Source organism: Mugil cephalus, chromosome 8 (genome assembly GCF_022458985.1).
Source record: "Mugil cephalus isolate CIBA_MC_2020 chromosome 8, CIBA_Mcephalus_1.1, whole genome shotgun sequence".
NCBI lineage: Eukaryota > Metazoa > Chordata > Actinopteri > Mugiliformes > Mugilidae > Mugil > Mugil cephalus.
The window spans coordinates 27,694,932-27,713,355 of record NC_061777.1 but is presented as its reverse complement, the minus strand read 5'-3'; the positions used below and the strand labels follow the sequence as shown (position 1 = coordinate 27,713,355).

The 18,424-nt window shown below is 37.1% G+C and overlaps 2 protein-coding genes and 1 long non-coding RNA gene across 3 annotated transcripts; 1 reads left to right on the top strand and 2 right to left on the bottom strand.

Moving 5' to 3' along the window:
• Positions 1–1,521: 1,521 nt before the first annotated feature.
• Positions 1,522–3,636, bottom strand: LOC125011896 (perforin-1-like). The gene is made up of 2 exons (XM_047591402.1): positions 3,529–3,636; positions 1,522–2,261 (listed from the first exon to the last, which is right to left on the bottom strand). Exon 2 carries the CDS (start codon positions 2,245–2,247, stop codon positions 1,861–1,863), a length of 387 nt encoding a protein of 128 aa, XP_047447358.1. The 5' UTR covers positions 2,248–2,261; positions 3,529–3,636; the 3' UTR covers positions 1,522–1,860.
• LOC125011895 (perforin-1-like) lies at positions 1,522–18,379 on the bottom strand. The gene is made up of 3 exons (XM_047591401.1): positions 18,334–18,379; positions 16,572–17,069; positions 1,522–1,763 (listed from the first exon to the last, which is right to left on the bottom strand). The coding sequence occupies exon 2, from the start codon at positions 17,053–17,055 to the stop codon at positions 16,669–16,671; it is 387 nt and encodes a 128-aa protein (XP_047447357.1). The 5' UTR covers positions 17,056–17,069; positions 18,334–18,379; the 3' UTR covers positions 1,522–1,763; positions 16,572–16,668.
• LOC125011897 lies at positions 6,469–8,099 on the top strand. The gene is made up of 3 exons (XR_007113229.1): positions 6,469–6,804; positions 6,960–7,128; positions 7,273–8,099. It is a non-coding gene; the product is annotated as an uncharacterized LOC125011897 (long non-coding RNA).
• Positions 18,380–18,424: the final 45 nt, after the last annotated feature.

The following is an 18,424-nucleotide window of genomic DNA, read 5'->3' as shown; positions in this document are numbered from 1 at the left end:
ATTGATGCAATTTTTTAATGCATTTAAATGATATCTTGTATCTGTACCGTGAGCCAGTGGTTGATTTGGAAAAAATAGCTTCTTGGTGAACTCCTCCCTAAATAACAAAGAAAGGTAAACCAGCATTTCCTGAACCTTGCTAATTGCCAGATTTTTGCATGAACCTAGCATTTCACTAGTTCACAGCCACCAGTGTCTGTGTAGCTGTACTGTATCCCTGCTCAGTAGTCTCCTCTCTGATTTTTGTTTTTACCATGTAAATATTGAGCAGAATTTGATATACTGTATATTTGAGATATCAGTTATATCTTAACAATTTAAAGGCGCACAAGCACTTATGGCATTTCTGGTTTAAAAGGAAGTGGATCTACTATCTTAAGTGATATGAGATGGAAAGTCATCATATACTGACAGGCATCTGATGATGAGCTGAAGAGATTGGCTATTCCAACATGTACACTGACTCAAGGCTACCAGATAGCATGCAATGAGACTACCTGAGACTCATGCAGATGACACTTCCCACGCTTTCATGGCATATGTTTTATTTCCCATGTGCTGATAAGGCTGCAGCTGTGGAAAACTTAGACTGCTGGCAGCCCTCACAGACACTACAGTTAACTCTTAAATTAAATTAAAACTAAAAATAAATAAATAAATGCAGGTTGAAGAGAAATCTCAAAGGAGCTGTTGGAGTGAATGTGTGTATGCATGTCTTATTTGTAGTGCCAGATAGTGATGGCTTCCAGTCAAAAGTTATTCAACAAACCACCCAAAGTTTGCAAATCTACATTACATATACAAATATGAAAGCTTCCTGTGCCATCAGACTAAACAGTCCCCTGGATTACATTCTACTTTTTATGATCAGTGCTATTGTCTTGATATGGGAAATAAATAATATAATAATTTAATAAATTAAATATCAGTGCATAATGAAATCACAAAAAGGTTGCTTAACATCAAAAAGTAAACCTCGAGAGCAAGTCTAGATACATTCATCTGACTAAAGCAAACATGTAGAATCTGGTCTGATACATGACAAAGAATGCAAGAGGTAAGCAGGTTGAGAATTGTTCATCCAGATAGAAGTGGAAAATTCCAGGCTAGGTTGATGAGACCACAACAACAGATCTCAGAGCTCAGATCAGAAACACACAACTCCAGACCAGAGACACTCACAAGAAGATGGAGGAGAAGGGGAAGGAGTGGGAGACACAGCAGTTATCATGCTCTACAGAAGTGCCACAGAACTGCATGATTAGCAATAGAAAATAAATTACATAAGATTTTCCAAATCAAAAGAATGAGTGAAATTTGTTTGAGAATAAGTGGAACAATATACATTTACTGGGTCTTTCCTGTAGATGTACCTATGTACTCACAAATGTCTGTTCAACCTGGTGTCACGATACATTTACTAAACTAAGCTCTGTGTTAGCCTTAGAAGGTACTGAACTAATTACTTCTGGATTACACTCTCGTACTATGATGCCAAATGACTGAACATAGTGTAAAGAATGGATGTTGCAGTAAAGTTTATTTCATTTTTCAGGGACTTACAGGACAAAACAAGATCATCCTTAATTCCACAGTGGGGCAATTTATGCTGTTACAGCAGCAGATGAGACAGGAACTTTAACACACAGATTTAATACAAACATCAAGTGTGTAATGTTGGAAACAGGAGAAAATTACCAGTGCCATAATGAGATACGCAATGGATATTTTTCTGGTCTAATTGCAGATGATGACTCATTGATGTGGGGCAGAGAATCTCTTAGAAATTACATATCAGGATGAAAACATTCCTTAGAGCTAAGCTGAAAGAAATGTCTGTTGAGCCACAGCATATCCCTTTCAACCAAGGGTATAGGCATAATGGAGGGTGCCACCTTTCTCGAGGTAGCAGTCATGCTCATGGGTTCCCAACTGGATTTGACGCTGACATACTCCCAGCAGATCATCAAAGAGGATGTCATCGTCGTAAACCTCAAGCCGCAGTACTTCATTCTCCAGGGCACTGAAGTATGCAAATTCCTCGTCCCACCAGGGATTGGCATCGTTGTTACGGGCAGAGGTCTTACCTAGACTGGCTGAGCCAGAAAACACCTTAACATAGCCGTCAGTGGTAGACACCAGGTTAGAGGGAAGCTTGGAGGCCCGCAGGTTATACACCTTCAGCTGGGACTGAGCCACACCCAGACTGCTGAGCACCAACAGGATGAGAGGAAAGCTGGAGGCCATGACTTCACAAGAGACTGTGGAGGAGAGATAATCAATCCAAATCGTAACCAGCAGTTTTCTCATTTCTGTTTTTTTTTTATATGTGTGTTTTTGTAAAACCATTTATATTTAGACAATTCTTGTAATTTCTCTATCTGTTGCTCACATTAATGTAGAGACCAAGTCTTTCATTTAATGAGCACTGAAAGCAGACAATTAAAATGTTTTCATGAGATGTGCATATAGAACACAGTGCTATACACCAGTTTCCATAGGGCAGTGTGTTCTGCTGTTGCTTGTAACATAACATAATTGTCCAAATTCCCTGTATTCCAGTATTCTAAGTGCAACTAATATGTCCCACTTGGTTTCATTAGACACTACAAAAGCTATGTTTCTGTTGGCTTTGTTCTCTGCTGTTAAACTGCTGAATTTACTGCTGGAAGTCATTAAATATGAAATGCACAACGTTGAAAATCTGCAGTGAAACACAGCGACTTGTGCAGTAGTTTTTGACTCAATCAGTAATAAAATAACATTCTTTGTTCATAGAAAACAAAATAAGCCGGCACCCAATCCCTTAAAGACAATATATGGATATTATCTTTCCACACACAAGCTCACACAAATATTACATCATTACTGAAGGTCAGTCAGAAAATCTTGTTCTACAACAGCTGGATTCGTTTGGGTCATTTTTCTGCTCCCAACTCTACATCAATCAATCAGTTTATTTATAAAGCACATTTAAAAACAACCGAGGTTGACCAAAGTGCTGTACAAAAATTAAGTGAAAAAACAAAAAGAGCAACCAACAACAAATCCAGCAACAAAGATCAAGAAGACTTAAAAGCTAAGGCACATCCATGTGATAGTCTCCTGAGAGCTTTTTTCTGCAAATGTAACTCCAGAGGTTTACTTTTTACCTGGATGATGTCAATTTACTGATTTTATAGAATCATTTAAAAATGGACACCATTTAAAATACTAATAACTAAGTAACTAATTGTAACCCCATATGCAAAGAGTGGATATCAGTGTCTTAACCAAACTCAACAAAAAAGACGAGCAAAGTAATTATAAAAAGAGTAATTTAATAAAAGCTATATTTTACAGTGAAAGTTATTTCTACCGACTAATGGTGTTGGACTGTTGTAATAGTACCAGGAATTGTTTTAGTATTCAGAGAACAACAGAAAACAATACTACTGAGGGTAAGGACATCAACTGTTACAGATGCCAGTTCATAGATTGAAAAGAAACTTAAGGGTATAGCTAAAATATTAGATGTGAAGACCTTACCTGTAGTCTCAAACTTTGCGTCTAAACCCTGTGGGCTGCACTTTGTTTTAAAGGTCAGCACATATCAGCTCATATCAGTCCCCTCCCAAGAACACAACCTGCTACATTCTCAGCATTACAACATTATATCATATTAATATTTTTTAAAATAAAACAACTGAGAGATAATTTGCACCCCTTTTGAGCTCTTTTGTGCCTTAACCACAACTAAAATAAAAAAGAGTGAATACTTTTGTTCATAATGTAGACACAAGCATACTATGTACTGGATATGTAAATACAGAACAGCTTGTTCACCTTGTCCATTTTATAAGATGAGTTGGGATGCCTGTAAAAGACATATTCACAAGGAACTTGACAGTTATAACTAATTATAATTATTATATACGCATATGAGATTGTTTTCCAAAAGACACAAGAAAAAAAAAATCTGAAAAAGAGTTGTATTGAATGGTTATGGATTGGTTGTACATGCAGAGAAGGACAAGAATTAGTACTTGTGTTCAACTTTATATACAAATGAATCCAATAATCTTTTCCAGGCTCAGAAAGTCAAACTGACCTGCAAACTGATTATACATGTCATTAGTCAACATTGTAAAATAACATCAAACTGTGTGTACAAGTGTGATATAGGTTTAATATTACAATAATCTTAGCATCTATTAGTAATAAATTTAGTACATAAGTAGATATTAGTAAGACAGAAAGTGTACGTAAATCAGCTGGGTTAAACTCCAAGCATGCCTTAAAGACATAAAGGCTTGGATGACATGTAATTTTCTACTTTTAAACTCAAACAAAACAGAAGTCATTGTATTTGGCTCTAAATAGGTCAGAGATTCATTATCTAATCACCTGGGTTTGTTGGATGGCGTTACCTTGGCCTCCAGTACTACTGTGAAAAACCTTGGTGTTGTATTTGACCAGGATATGGGGTAGCGTAATTTTTTTAATCACATTTACTAAATATTAAATCTAAATGTTAATGTAAATGTTAAATATAAATATTAAATGTAGCCTTGGAGAAACTAAATATTAGGCTAATATGCTAACAGACGCTGCCGTTCAGCCGAAGTACCAAAATAAAAGCTTCATTTTGAGCAGTGTTCTGGTGGGACCGTGCCACTGTCTCAGTGTTGTCTATTACTGACTGACTGACTGTCTCTGATTGAGCGCAAAACGTTGGAAGAACAATTTTTGACTGAAATTCAGACTTTTATCAATGCATCTACATGTTCGGGTGCAGAACGGCGACTCCTTCCGGTTCGGAACCACGACAGCACTGGTAAGTTTGTCCTCCAACTGCCGAGCTAAAACTAGCAGTGGTACCTGACACTTTACTAGATTAGTTAGCGATCAACGTGCTCCGTACAAAGCGCATTTGTTGAAAGTTATGTATTTAATCATTATTTATTTTTTTTTTTTTTATCTTTCAGACACACAAAATGGATGCACAAGATTTAATATCCTCCACTTGTGTTTCCCATGTGCAGTACATTTGTAGTGAAGTCTGAAGACCAATTAAATGCAATCTTTAGGATTCATTAAGTTATTTTTTTCCTGTTTACATCTCAAACACAAGAATATAACAGTGTGATTGTGTGTTACTGACATCTTACCCATTCCTGTCCGTTAGCAGTTGCTGCTTTGCTTTACTGCTTCTTTTGTCACCACATTTCCAATATAAAATGAATCAAACACACAATATGTTGTTGATACAGTCATCTAGTACCTTACAGTATAAAAGGTTTAGCTGGAGTAATATGCTCTATATTTCTATGACATTCAGTTTCTATATCTGATGATTATTATAGTGCTGCTCTTACTTGGCATAGTTATTTTTAATGTATGAAAATAATCAGACACCACCTTTAGATATCAGGTGACAGAACATGCTTTATTTCCAGAATACTCATTGGGTTTCAGCTCATAAAAATGGGTGTGTAATCATGGCTGCAGTTGTTCAAGTCTGTCTTGCAACACTCAGTCCTTTAGTTGTGCACATAACACAGTCTTCACTCGTGTTCTCAGGAGGCATCAATAGACACAAGAAATTTGGACACTATGTACTTGTTTAACTGTAGCTGTTCTTCTACTGGTCAAACGTGACCAGGAACATTATATTTAATTATAAATCCACAATAATACATATATTACCACCTAATGTTGTGTTAGATGTTTTATCAGCTTCAGATCTTGTGTAAATTACAAGTTTTGTTGGGAGAGGAGTTTAAATACATTTTGTGTATTCCATTCTTTACAGCACAAACCAATGAAGGCCATAGCCAGTCAGCGTTGTCTTCTCCATCTTCCTCAACATGCTCATCAGTCAGTCTCTCCCCATCACCTAGTCGCTGGATTACTGCTACATACTGGGTTGACGACTTCCATGGACAAGTTTCCTGAAGGCTTCAGTGTTTAAAAAGGAGAAAAAGGCCATGTCCGTGGCTACGTAGAGAAATGATCCGGATTGTTGTTACTGAAATGATGAAAGCCTGTGCCTTTCCCAGTACAAATTGATTGAAAAGTATCCACAGTCACTGCCAGATGTCATAGCAGGTGATGTGACTGGGCGAGGATATCACTCACTAGTCAAGCAATTACAAGCCCACTTTGAAAACGTGGTCTTCAGCACCAAGGATAAAGAAGCGGAAACAGGAGACAGATGAGGATGACACCGATGAAATCCCAGCTGAACAAAGGGCAGCTATGCAGGACACCTATGGTTGCATAAAGTGGGAAATGAAATATATGCCAGTGAGTGAGACACCAGTAAGCCAAGAGGAGAAGAAAGACAAAATGAAAGTGCTCAGTGAACAGACTAACTTCAGCCCAGACGAGGTAGAAACTGTTATGAAGTGTACCTACTACTCCCAATGTAGAGAGATAAAGAAGGGAACAGATCTGCAAACCCTCATGGAGGAGTGGCCTTTTGGTTCCAGGAGATTAGCATGACAGTCCACTTCCAAGAGCTGACTGGCATATCACTGAAAGAGAGTTTTCTCACTAATGTAGAAAAAAAGGGAAAACACAGCATTTCATTTGTGTAGACAAGAGCAAAAGAGTTCGTCAGGCTGTCACCAAGTTGGAAATTCTGAGAGGACAGTTGGAGGGCTGCTCAGAAGATGTCAAGGATATGGTGCTCCTTCTTCTCTCCTACTTTGATGTAAAAGAGGAGAACCTCTTCTACTATGCTGAACAAACATGTCTGGCAAAAGAAGTATAAGTGACAAGTGGAAAGCTTGGCTGTGACACCATGCATCATTGTATGTGGTAAGTGTTGATCATCAGTTTAATGTTAGGAAGTATTACATGAAAACTGTCACGCACTATCATGTTTTGAAGTGCTGCTTCAAAGCCTAGCAATTTTGGTATGACTGCTTTTTGGTAATGGCTGGTCTGCTATTCTACCTGTCTGTTCTTTGCAGGAACATCTTGCTATGCCTCAAGACAGTTCATGCTAAGTGTAGATGGTAAAGTCGTGAATGACCACATCCCCAACTTCATCTCTGCAATCTGTTCAATGTTTGGATCTTACTACTGCCTCAATATAAATTATCCTGTGGATCTGGGCTCAACACTTGATTTCCGTCATAGGTAAAGAAATGTTTTTATTATTATTATTAATAATAATTAATATTTTTTTAAATTAATTTCCTCGTTTAGAAAAAAAAAATCACCATTTTTAGTGGCTGATTACGAAGTTATGTTCAAAGGTGTTTCTTCATGATCAATCCTTAGAGGGGCACAAAAGTTGAAAACAAAGAAGAAAAAGAAGCAGCTGTCGGTGAACCCAAGAGTCCTCAGACTTATCTCAGATCTCACTGACCAGGATTGGCGAGGGACATGTTAAAGATCGACCTATCCAACTGAACTGTTAAGTCTGACCTCTTGCACATTGCCAGCTGTATGAATCGGTATGAAACACACAACGTACACAAGGGCTGCAACTAATCATAATTTTTATAATCACTTAATCTGTGTATTATTATCTTGATTAATTGATTATTAATTGATTGATTGGTTTGGTCCATAAAATGCCAGACATGTGGATCACTGTTCCAAAGTCCCAGGGGACGTCCTCAAATGTCTTGTGTTCAAAACAAAGATATTTATATTTTCCTGTAATAAGAGAACTAAAGAAATTGAAACACAAACTGACTTGTTTATGTGACTTTTATCGTTAATGAAAGTAGTTGGCAATTAATTTAATAACCCTTGCAGCTCCAGTTAATTACTGTACGTTAACTGTTAAGTATTGACATGTACAGTATTCTTTTTTTGGTCAACTTAAGGGTTAAAATCAGCAGGTTTTAGTTTGTGAAAATTATGTGAATTGGCTCATTGTGCATTTTATGTGGAATTATTAATGCCTATACATTAGGTGAATAATAAAACATAAGCAGAAATTTTGTGTATGTTTTGCCATTTTTGATAGAGGCTGTACTTTCAGTTAAGCCAACCAATTTGAAGCTATCACTTGAGCAATAAGACCAAGGCAACAGCAATTTAGTGTATTTTTTATTTCTTTACTTTTTGCCATTTTGGTTAGAAGCTGCTTTTTTAGTTACTTTAAACATTTTCAGGGTAATGCTGCCTTCAATTACACAATTCTAATTTTCCATTCAATGTAGGGAGTTTAATAGTTTTGGCTTCTTGTTTTTTTTGTTATTAGAAGCAACTTTTCTGCGCATTCAGTTCATTTTGTTTTACAGTAAAGCCATTCGAGATGCAGTCAGAAAATGTGGCCTCACTAAGACCAACACAAAGGTCACAGTAGAAATGTTGTTGTCTCACAGGGAACATAGACTCCGTGCAGTTTGTTTAATAGTGTTTGTTTTGATTAAAAATTACTGTGAGGAATGACTTGTTTAAAATTTGAGTTGTGTTTTCAAGTTTTGACTTGGTTTTGTTTCTTTCAGAATACTTGTGAATTTGAAGTATGGTACTAGCAGTAAGTTTGCAAAGCTTCTTGGTTATTGATGCATTGGAGCTGATTTAAACGTTTACAATATATCATAAGTTTTTCCATATGATTTACCACAAACAAAAAACATTTTCAACTGTGAAATTCACTGGCATACCGTAATGTTTTATATTTTATCACTGTATTTTTTTACGGTGAATTTCTGGCAACCACAGCTGCCAGTATTTTACTGTAAATTAGTCATAGTTTACTGTAAAAATGTTTATAATATAGATGTTATTTTTAAAGAAAATTACTGTCAACATGTTTACAATAGATCTGTTTTTTTACATAGTAATTTATCATAAACAATGAAAATATGAAATTTACAGTTCCTAAATAAGCATACCATAATATCTTATACATGGTCACCATATTTATTATGGTAGTTTACTGTAAATTATGGTATATGGGTGAATCCTCGATTCTGATTGGCTACGGGATGTACATTAAAAAGTGATTATGGACACTCACAAAGACGTTCCGGTCAAATTACCTGATGACAGTTCTAAATGATTGCGCTGGCTCAAAGGGTTTGGTAACCGTGGCAACAGAAACATAGAACATACGTTATTTCCAAGCAGCAACCTCCAGGGCTGAGCGATGAAGCCCATGCGGAAGTGCAAAAAATTGCATTTCATATCATGGCCGCTTGAGGCTGGTTGCAAAAGGGAGCAAATCCCCAAAGACCCCCATGTTAAAAAGTCCAACTTTACAGCATTATTAAACATGTTTACAGCCTGGTTCAAAAAAGCGGTTTTGGTCTCAATGGTTTATTTCACTATTCATGACAACTGTACGGGGGTGAGTTTTTTTCTAACTTGTTCGTTAATTTTTATTAAAGTTTAAAATTCTTTAAATCAGATAAACGTATGTTTATTAACAGGATATATGCCCCCAGTCTTTTAAAACTGCTGCAATTAAACCATTACTTAAAAAACCTTCTCTTGACCCAGATATTCTAGCCAACTATAGGTCAACTTCGTTTATCTCTAAAGTTTTAGAAAGGGTTGTGGTCAATCAGTTGGTTGATCATTTAAACAGGAATGGTTTCTTTGAAGAGTTTCAGTCAGGTTTTAGAGCTCATCATAAAGTTACCAATGATCTCCTCATGGCTTCAGATGATGGATTTGTCTCTATACTTGTCCTGCTAGATCTCCGTGCTGCATTTGACACTATTGATCACAGTATTCTGCTACAGAGAATTGAAAGTGTGATCAAAATTACAGGAACTGCACTAGACTGCTTTGAATCATATCTGTCAGACAGTTTGTCCATGTAAACAACGATTCTTCTATATATACCAAAGTAAGCTATGGAGTTCCTCAGGGTTCTGTACTAGGACCAATATTATTCACATAATGAATATATTATATACACCAGGCCACCAAACACCATGTAATATATACATGCTTCCCTTAGGCAATATTATTAAAAAGCACGGCATAAACTTCCATTGCTACGCAGATGATACCCAGCTATATTTATCCATGAAACCAGATGAAACTAATCAGCTGGTTAAACTCCAAGCATGCCTTAAAGACATAAAGGCTTGAATGACCTGTAATTTTCTACATAAGACTTTGTATTTGGCTGTAAACATGTCAGAGATTCATTATCTAATCACCTGTTTTTGTTGGATGACATTGCCTTGGCCTCCAGTACTACTGTGAAAAACCTTGGTGATATATTTGACCAGGATATGTCCTTTAATTCTCACACAAAGCAGGTGACCAGGACTGCTTTCTTTTATCTTCGTAATATCATCAAAATTAGGAAAATAATTTCTCAGAGCGATGCAGAAAAACTAGTTCATGCATTTGTGTCTTCCAGGCCGGATTATTGTAACTCATTACTGTCTGGCTGTCCCAATAGCTCTTTAAAAAGCCTCCGATTGATTTAAACGGTTGGGTTGTTGGATTAAATTAGATTGTGCAGATGTTGCTAATGAAGTGACTGACTGTGGCAGTAAAGCTGGAAAATATAAGATAATTATTAATGTTTTGAAACTGCTGCCTTCTTCACTTTTGTTAATGCTACCAGACACTCATTTTTATGTATTAACAAACTCTGTTGGTCCACTTGCCCTCAGGGACTTATCTCAACAGCAGTTCTCCTTCAGCGACCACTTTGTGTGCACCACACTGCTACAGGCAGAGATGTTTGAGCAGTACTGCCTTTCATTTCCTGTTGAGACTCTGAATGCCACTGTGAGGGCATATCCTATGCTTAATAAGGCAAAGCTCAAGAGAGAACTATCTCTGATCTATGAGAATCCAGAGTTCAAGGACTGCTGCGGTTCACTTGCGCTGTACCAGGTTCTGCAGAGGTACAACCTTCAGGAGACAGTTTCAGAGATCGTAGCTCTGTTGAACATTCTTATAACCACGCCCATGACAACGGATGAAGCTGAGAGGTGCTTCTCTACGCTGTTAGAGAATTAAGGCATTCCTGCGCAATGCAATGGGCCAGGAACGTCTGAATGCACTGGCCATGTTCTCCATGGAGAGGGAGCTTGTCAGGAACATGGCTGATTTCAATGAAAGGGTCATTGATCACTTTGCTTCTTTGAAAGAGAGACGAGCAAAATTTCAGTACAAGTAAGTTAGTCTCACTCACTCACTTTCTCACACTCACCCACACACGTGCACATAATCTTTTCACTGTTTATATTGTTGTTTTTATAGTTAATTTTTTCATTCAAGATTATTTGGCCACTAGCATAGATTTGTGATTCTGTGATTTCTTAATTAAGCTTTTGTTCTAAATAGTCCTCTGGTGGTGTCTTTGATTAATAACAGAAATTGTGATGTGGCAATCCACTTTACCTTTCTATTTTTCCTATAATACAGATTCATTTGGAATGTTTGTGTACTGTTTAGGAATTTGACTGTACTACCCCTTCTTTTATTTGGATTTATACAAACTATTGTGTACTTGCAATTTGTTTGTTTCCAATCATACTATAAATTGATATTTTTATTGATTGATACTGAGATTACAGCACTACATACTCATTTTTTTCTATTGTGCCAGTGCTTTCGTAAAACTATTTGTAATGAAAAACAACATTAATAGAAAGTTAAGAACTGTAAATAAATACTAATGTTTTCAACTTGTATCTAGTCCATGTCTTAATTAATGGTGAAGCAGAAATCTCTCTCCACGTTCAAAGGAAAAACTGATTACCTGGCTACTAGTGTGTGGCAAATGTGGCTAAAGGGGAAATCTTTATCTTGCAATCTGGTGCTGTATGTGGTGTTGGTAATGTGAATTGAAAAAAAAATGATAGTTGACTTGCTACTTATTGATTTACTTGTTAGTCATCATCGCTACAATTGTCCCCCCTGAGAAATTTGTCAGGAGCCGCCACTGGTAAAACACTCACTTGACCTTATAACCTTAATATAAATGAAAAATTTCACACTAAGGAATACACAATAAGGCTTCAGTATAATGCAGTGCATATGTGTATCAAGTTTATTGACTGTATATGGACCACAAGTGGGCAGAGCCCGCCATCGCCATGTTGGATATGCTTTGACATGAAGTAATGTTATTGGACTTCTATGCGAGTCACAGTCTGTCCACAGCTAACAACATGTTCGAACATAAGATTGTTCATCTGTGCTCTTGGCACTATGATGAGTTGTATCATCTGATCTGCAACTGTATGTTCTTGACACTCGGGTGAAGAAAAGAGCAGAGCTGTCAACTGATCACTGCCTGGTGGAAGAACCTGCCATGATAGTCTTTAACTCCCACCTCTGACAGAGCTTCTAACCACATCTTGGGGGCAGTGGGGGACATTGGTTCTGAGTCTATTGTCCGGCGGTGGAAGGAATACTTTGAGGAGCTCCTCAATCCCACCAACACGTATTCCATAGGAGAAACAGAGCAAGACAGCCTGGAGGAGGGCTGTACAATCACAGGGGGCAGAAGTCATAGTGAAACAACATAGCATGGACATCGGGGACAGCGTGTTCCAACTATAGGGGATCAACCTCCATACCCTCCAAAGCCAATAACCTACCAACCAGTCCAAGGAAGACAGGAAGTGGCTGCCTACATGCTAATGACGGCTGTATTCAGGTAAATCAGCAGAAGACAATGGGCCTCATGCAAGAACCGTTCTTACGATCAATTGCATTCGGTAACACTTTCTATGAAGGTTGTATTTATAATGCCCTATGAATGCACTCATAATGTTTTATAAGGTGTCTATAAAGCATTATAATGGTCATTATTACCATCTATACATTTTCACAAGTTGTCATAACCAACTTCATGATGCATTATGACAACTGGTTATGAATGATTATAATTTTAATCTGAATAGTGCATTATAAATATGTCAATATCTGCCTAGTCACTTGTTAATGTTATGATGCATCATAACTACTTTGCTTTGCTAAATGTGCATAGTGATGTATAATGAGTTTTGACTTCGCCTATAGTGCTTTATATCTGTAGTTATAAGTATATGTAATAAAGTTATAATAATGTATACATCTCTCTACAGCACACAGTCATAAAAAGCTATGCAATATCATAAGTGCTATTTGTCAGCGCTAAGTGACAAGAATATGACACTATTGTTAACAGACATAAGTTACTATGAGTAATTAAAAGGTGCAATGAACTAAGTCCTGAGTCTGGCATCTTTACCCCATATGCACAGTGTTAATATCATAGGTGTTATTTGTCAGCTTTAGATAAATTAGTGCAAATGAGGTGTTGTGGATATAAGACTATTATAAACAAATATGAGGCACGATGAAATGAGAGCCTGGACAGTAAAGACAAAAGGAATGCATTTAGTTCACTTTATTTTCATTTAAATCAACACACATAATCAGAATGATCATAAATGCTCTGAGCACATTACACAAACACATGAAACAGGCCACAAAAGTGGCACAGCGTGGTCCTAGAGATGTGTCTCTTAAAAGTGCCTTTGGGTTGGTGAGGTGATTCAGGGTCAGAGGTCAGGAGATGGTTTGACAGCAACTACAAGAAGAACAGAGGCAAATCTTTAGTGCTCTAGCTGGGTTTGTTTTTATGCAGAAAGGTTTGATTGAAAACACATAAGCAGATCACGTTTTTTTGTTTAAAGCAGCGTAATGAGACATTGTGTTACCGCATATCGTGCAGGCACCGCAGATTACCCGTAGATGGCTTAAGCTAGCTACACGAAAGTTACCAGACACGGCTAGTTTTAATTCACAAATTAGATCGTTTTCATATTCTTGCGTTTAATGATTGAAACCATTCGAAATCATTGCTTTAATATGTAAACGATGTGCTTCATGTAAGCAAAGTAAGACATTAGCTCACAAAACATTAGCAGGACAGAGAGACGACCTACCTATCCTGGAGAGGACTCAGCGGAGAAAGGAAAGAAAAGCCGCTTTACGACTAGTACACACAGTCAATGCTTTACGACAGTGGGAGGAGCTGGGGACGGAGGTGGGTGGGTGGGGTCTGAGGTCAGGGGTCATGGACTAAAGACTGACATTTCTACAACAATAATAATATAAATAAAAACGATATTAAAATAATATCTGACGGCATTCAATAAAGGCGGACATTTCTAGCGATCCTGTATAAGAGACCGATATAACAAATAACCATTAATTTTTTTTTCGAATCTCAAAGTGCCGAATCCTGCAGCAAAATTGACGTTACATTAAAAACCGAAATAAGACCATTACAAATCTAGTCTAAATGAAATAAAATCAAACCTCTTCATTGCGCAGTGCCACATTGACAGTCGTCCTCATAGCACGAAATAACTTCCAATTGAAATACATCAGTTTGAAATTCGTTTCGAGCGGCATGAAAATTTGAGAAAAATCGGCAGGCACCAAACAATAGATTAATTTTCGTGACAGTTTCACATCCACCGTGACACCGCTTCTTTATAAAGGGTCGCTAGAAATGTCCGCGTTTATTGAATGCCATCGGATATTATTTTAATATCGTTTTTATTTATATTATTATTATTGTAGAAATGTCATTCTTTAGTCCATGACCCCTGACCTCAGACCCCACCCACCCGACTCCTTCCCCAGCTCCTCCCACTGTCGTAAAGCATTGACTGTATGTACTAATCGTAAAGCGGCTTTTCTTTCCTTTCTCCGCTGAGTCCTCTCCAGGATAGGTAGGTCGTCTCTCTGTCCTGCTAATGTTTTGTGAACTAATGTCTTACTTTGCTTACATGAAGCACATCGTTTACATATTAATGCAATGGTTTTGAATGGTTTCAATCATTAAACGCAAGAATATGAAAACGATCTAATTTGTGAGTTAAAAATAGCCGTGTCCGGTAACTTTCGTCTAGCTAGCTTAAGCCACCTGCGGGTAATCTGCGGTGCCTGCACGATATGCGGTAACATACTGTCTCATTACGCTGCTTTAAACAAAAAAACGTGATCTGCTTGTGTGTTTTCAATCAAACCTTTCTGCATAAAAAAGCAAACCCAGCTAGAGCACAAAAGATTTGCCTCTGTTCTTCTTGTGGTTGCTGTCAAACCATCTCCTGACCTCTGACCCTGAATCACCTCACAGACCCAAAGGCACTTTTAAGGGCCACATCTCTAGGACCACGCCGTGCCACTTTTGTGGCCTGTTTCATGTGTTTGTGTAATGTGCTCAGAACATTGATAATCATTCTGATTATGTGTGTTGGTTTAAATGAAAATAAAGTGAACTAAATGCATTCCTTTTGTCTTTACTGTCCAGGCTCTCATTTCATTGTGCCTCATATTTGTTTATAATAGTCTTATATCCACAACACCTCATTTGCACTAATTTACCTAAAGCTGACAAATAACACCTATGATATTAACATTGTGCATATGGGGTAAAGATGCCAGACTCAGGACTTAGTTCATTGCACCTTTTAATTACTCATAGTAACTTATATCTGTTAATAATAGTGTCATATTCTTGTCACTTTACTTAGCGCTGACAATTGGCACTTATGATATTGCATAGCTTTTTATGACTGTGTGCTGTAGAGAGATGTATACATTATTATAACTTTATTACATATACTTATAACTACAGATATAAAGCACTATAGGCGAAGTCAAAACTCATTATACATCACTATGCACATTTAGCAAAGCAAAGTAGTTATGATGCATCATAAAATGAACAAGTGACTAGGCAGATATTGACATATTTATAATGCACTATTCAGATTAAAATTATAATCATTCATAACCAGTTGTCATAATGCATCATGAAGTTGGTTATGACGACTTGTGAATATGTATAGATGGTAATAATGACCATTATAATGCTTTATAGACACCTTATAAAACATGAGTGCATTCATAGGGCATTATAAGTACAACCTTCATAGAAAGTGTTACCTTGCATTCCTAAGCGTTGCCTACAAATGGACCTTCCCACATTCAGTATTTTTTTTCGTATTTTTTAGATACAAGCACAATTTACAAGTGATCCTGACCTGTTGTAAGAGTCACGTGAAATTAGTCCACTATTTTCAAATCAAGTTCTATTGTTTGTACATTTAATTAGTTTGAAGTGTTTTTAATAAAAGAACAGGCCTACTACAAAATTAATCTGAAGATCTGAAACTACAGAATGACATAAAATATTAATATATAATTAAGGTTACAATATAATAACCTAATAATTATATTATAATTAATATTAATTGAAGGTTAATTTGACTGTGGCTCATATAAAACATTAAAGGAAAGAGTAACCAACTACCCCGTGGATGTCCTGGCGCATCAGGCACTTGGAAGAGAGCATGTATTACGTGTGTCTGAAGGGGTCAGAGGTACTAAACTAATTATTTCTGGATTACACTCTCATATTATGATGCTAAATGACTGAACATAGTGTAAAGAATGGATGTTGCAGTAAAGGTTATTTCATTTTTCAGGGACTTACAGGACAAAACAAGATCATCCTTAATTCCACAGTGGGGCAATTTATGCTGTTACAGCAGCAGATGAGACAGGAGCTTTAACACACAGATTTAATACAAACATCAAGTGTGTAATGTTGGAAACAGGAGAAAATTACCATTGATGTGGGGCAGAGAATCTCTTAGAAATTACATATCAGGATGAAAACATTCCTTAGAGCCAAGCTGAAAGAAATGTCTGTTGAGCCACAGCATATCCCTTTCAACCAAGGGTGTAGGCATAATGGAGGGTGCCACCTTTCTCGAGGTAGCAGTCATGCTCATGGGTTCCCAACTTGATTTGACGCTGACATACTCCCAGCAGATCATCAAAGAGGATGTCATCGTCGTAAACCTCAAGCCGCAGTACTTCATTCTCCAGGGCACTGAAGTATGCGAATTCCTCCTTCCACCAAGGGTTGGCATCATTGTTCCGGACAGAGGTCTTACCTAGACTGGCTGAGCCAGAAAACACCTTAACATAGCCGTCAGTGGTAGACACCAGGTTAGAGGGAAGCTTGGAGGCCCGCAGGTTATACACCTTCAGCTGGGACTGAGCCACACCCAGACTGCTGAGCACCAACAGGATGAGAGGAAAGCTGGAGGCCATGACTTCACAAGAGACTGTGGAGGAGAGATAATCAATCCAAATCGTAACCAGCAGTTTTCTCATTTCTGTTTTTTTTTATATGTGTGTTTTTGTAAAACCATTTATATTTAGACAATTCTTGTAATTTCTCTATCTGTTGCTCACATTAATGTAGAGACCAAGTCTTTCTTTTAATGAGCACTGAAAGCAGACAATTAAAATGTTTTCATGAGATGTGCATATAGAACACAGTGCTATACACCAGTTTCCATAGGGCAGTGTGTTCTGCTGTTGCTTGTAACATAACATAATTGTCCAAATTCCCTGTATTCCAGTATTCTAAGTGCAACTAATACGTTCCACTTGGTTTCATTAGACACTACAAAAGCTATGTTTCTGTTGGCTTTGTTCTCTGCTGTTAAACTGCTGAATTTACTGCTGGAAGTCATTAAATATGAAATGCACAACGTTGAAAATCTGCAGTGAAACACAGCAACTTGTGCAGTAGTTTTTGACTCAATCAGTAATAAAATAACATTCTTTGTTCATAGAAAACAAAATAAGCTGGCACCCAATCCCTTAAAGACAATATATGGATATAATCTTTCCACACACAAGCTCACACAAATATTACATCATTACTGAAGGTCAGTCGGAAAATCTTGTTCTACAACAGCTGGATTTGTTTGGGTCATTTTTCCGCTCCCAACTCTACATCAATCAATCAGTTTATTTATAAAGCACATTTAAAAACAACCAAGGTTGACCAAAGTGCTGTACAAAAATTAAGTGAAAAAACAAAAAGAGCAACCAACAACAAATCCAGCAACAAAGATCAAGAAGACTTAAAAGCTAAGGCACATCCACGTGATAGTTTCCTGAGAGCTTTTTTCTGCAAATGTAACTCCAGAGGTTTACTTTTTACCTGGATGATGTCAATTTACTGATTTTATAGAATCATTTAAAAATGGACACCATTTAAAATACTTGAAGTAACTAATTGTAACCCCATATGCAAAGAGTGGATATCAGTGTCTTAACCAAACTCAACAAAAAAGACGAGCAAAGTAATTATAAAAAGAGTAATTTAATAAAAGCTATATTTTACAGTGAAAGTTATTTCTACCGACTAATGGTGTTGGACTGTTGTAATAGTACCAGCAATCGTTTTAGTATTCAGAGAACAACAGAAAACAATACTACTGAGGGTAAGGACATCAACTGTTACAGATGCCAGTTTGTCATAGATTGAAAAGAAACTTAAGGGTATAGCTAAAATATTAGATGTGAAGACCTTACCTGTAGTCTCAAACTTTGCATCTAAACCCTGTGGGCTGCACTTTGTTTTAAAGGTCAGCACATATCAGCTCATATCAGTCCCCTCCCAAGA

What these genes read in the sequence shown, in the direction of transcription:
- LOC125011896 (XM_047591402.1), bottom strand. Translation starts at nt 2,247, where the DNA reads ATGGCCTCCAGCTTTCCTCTCATCCTGTTGGTGCTCAGCAGTCTGGGT.
- LOC125011895 (XM_047591401.1), bottom strand. Translation starts at nt 17,055, where the DNA reads ATGGCCTCCAGCTTTCCTCTCATCCTGTTGGTGCTCAGCAGTCTGGGT.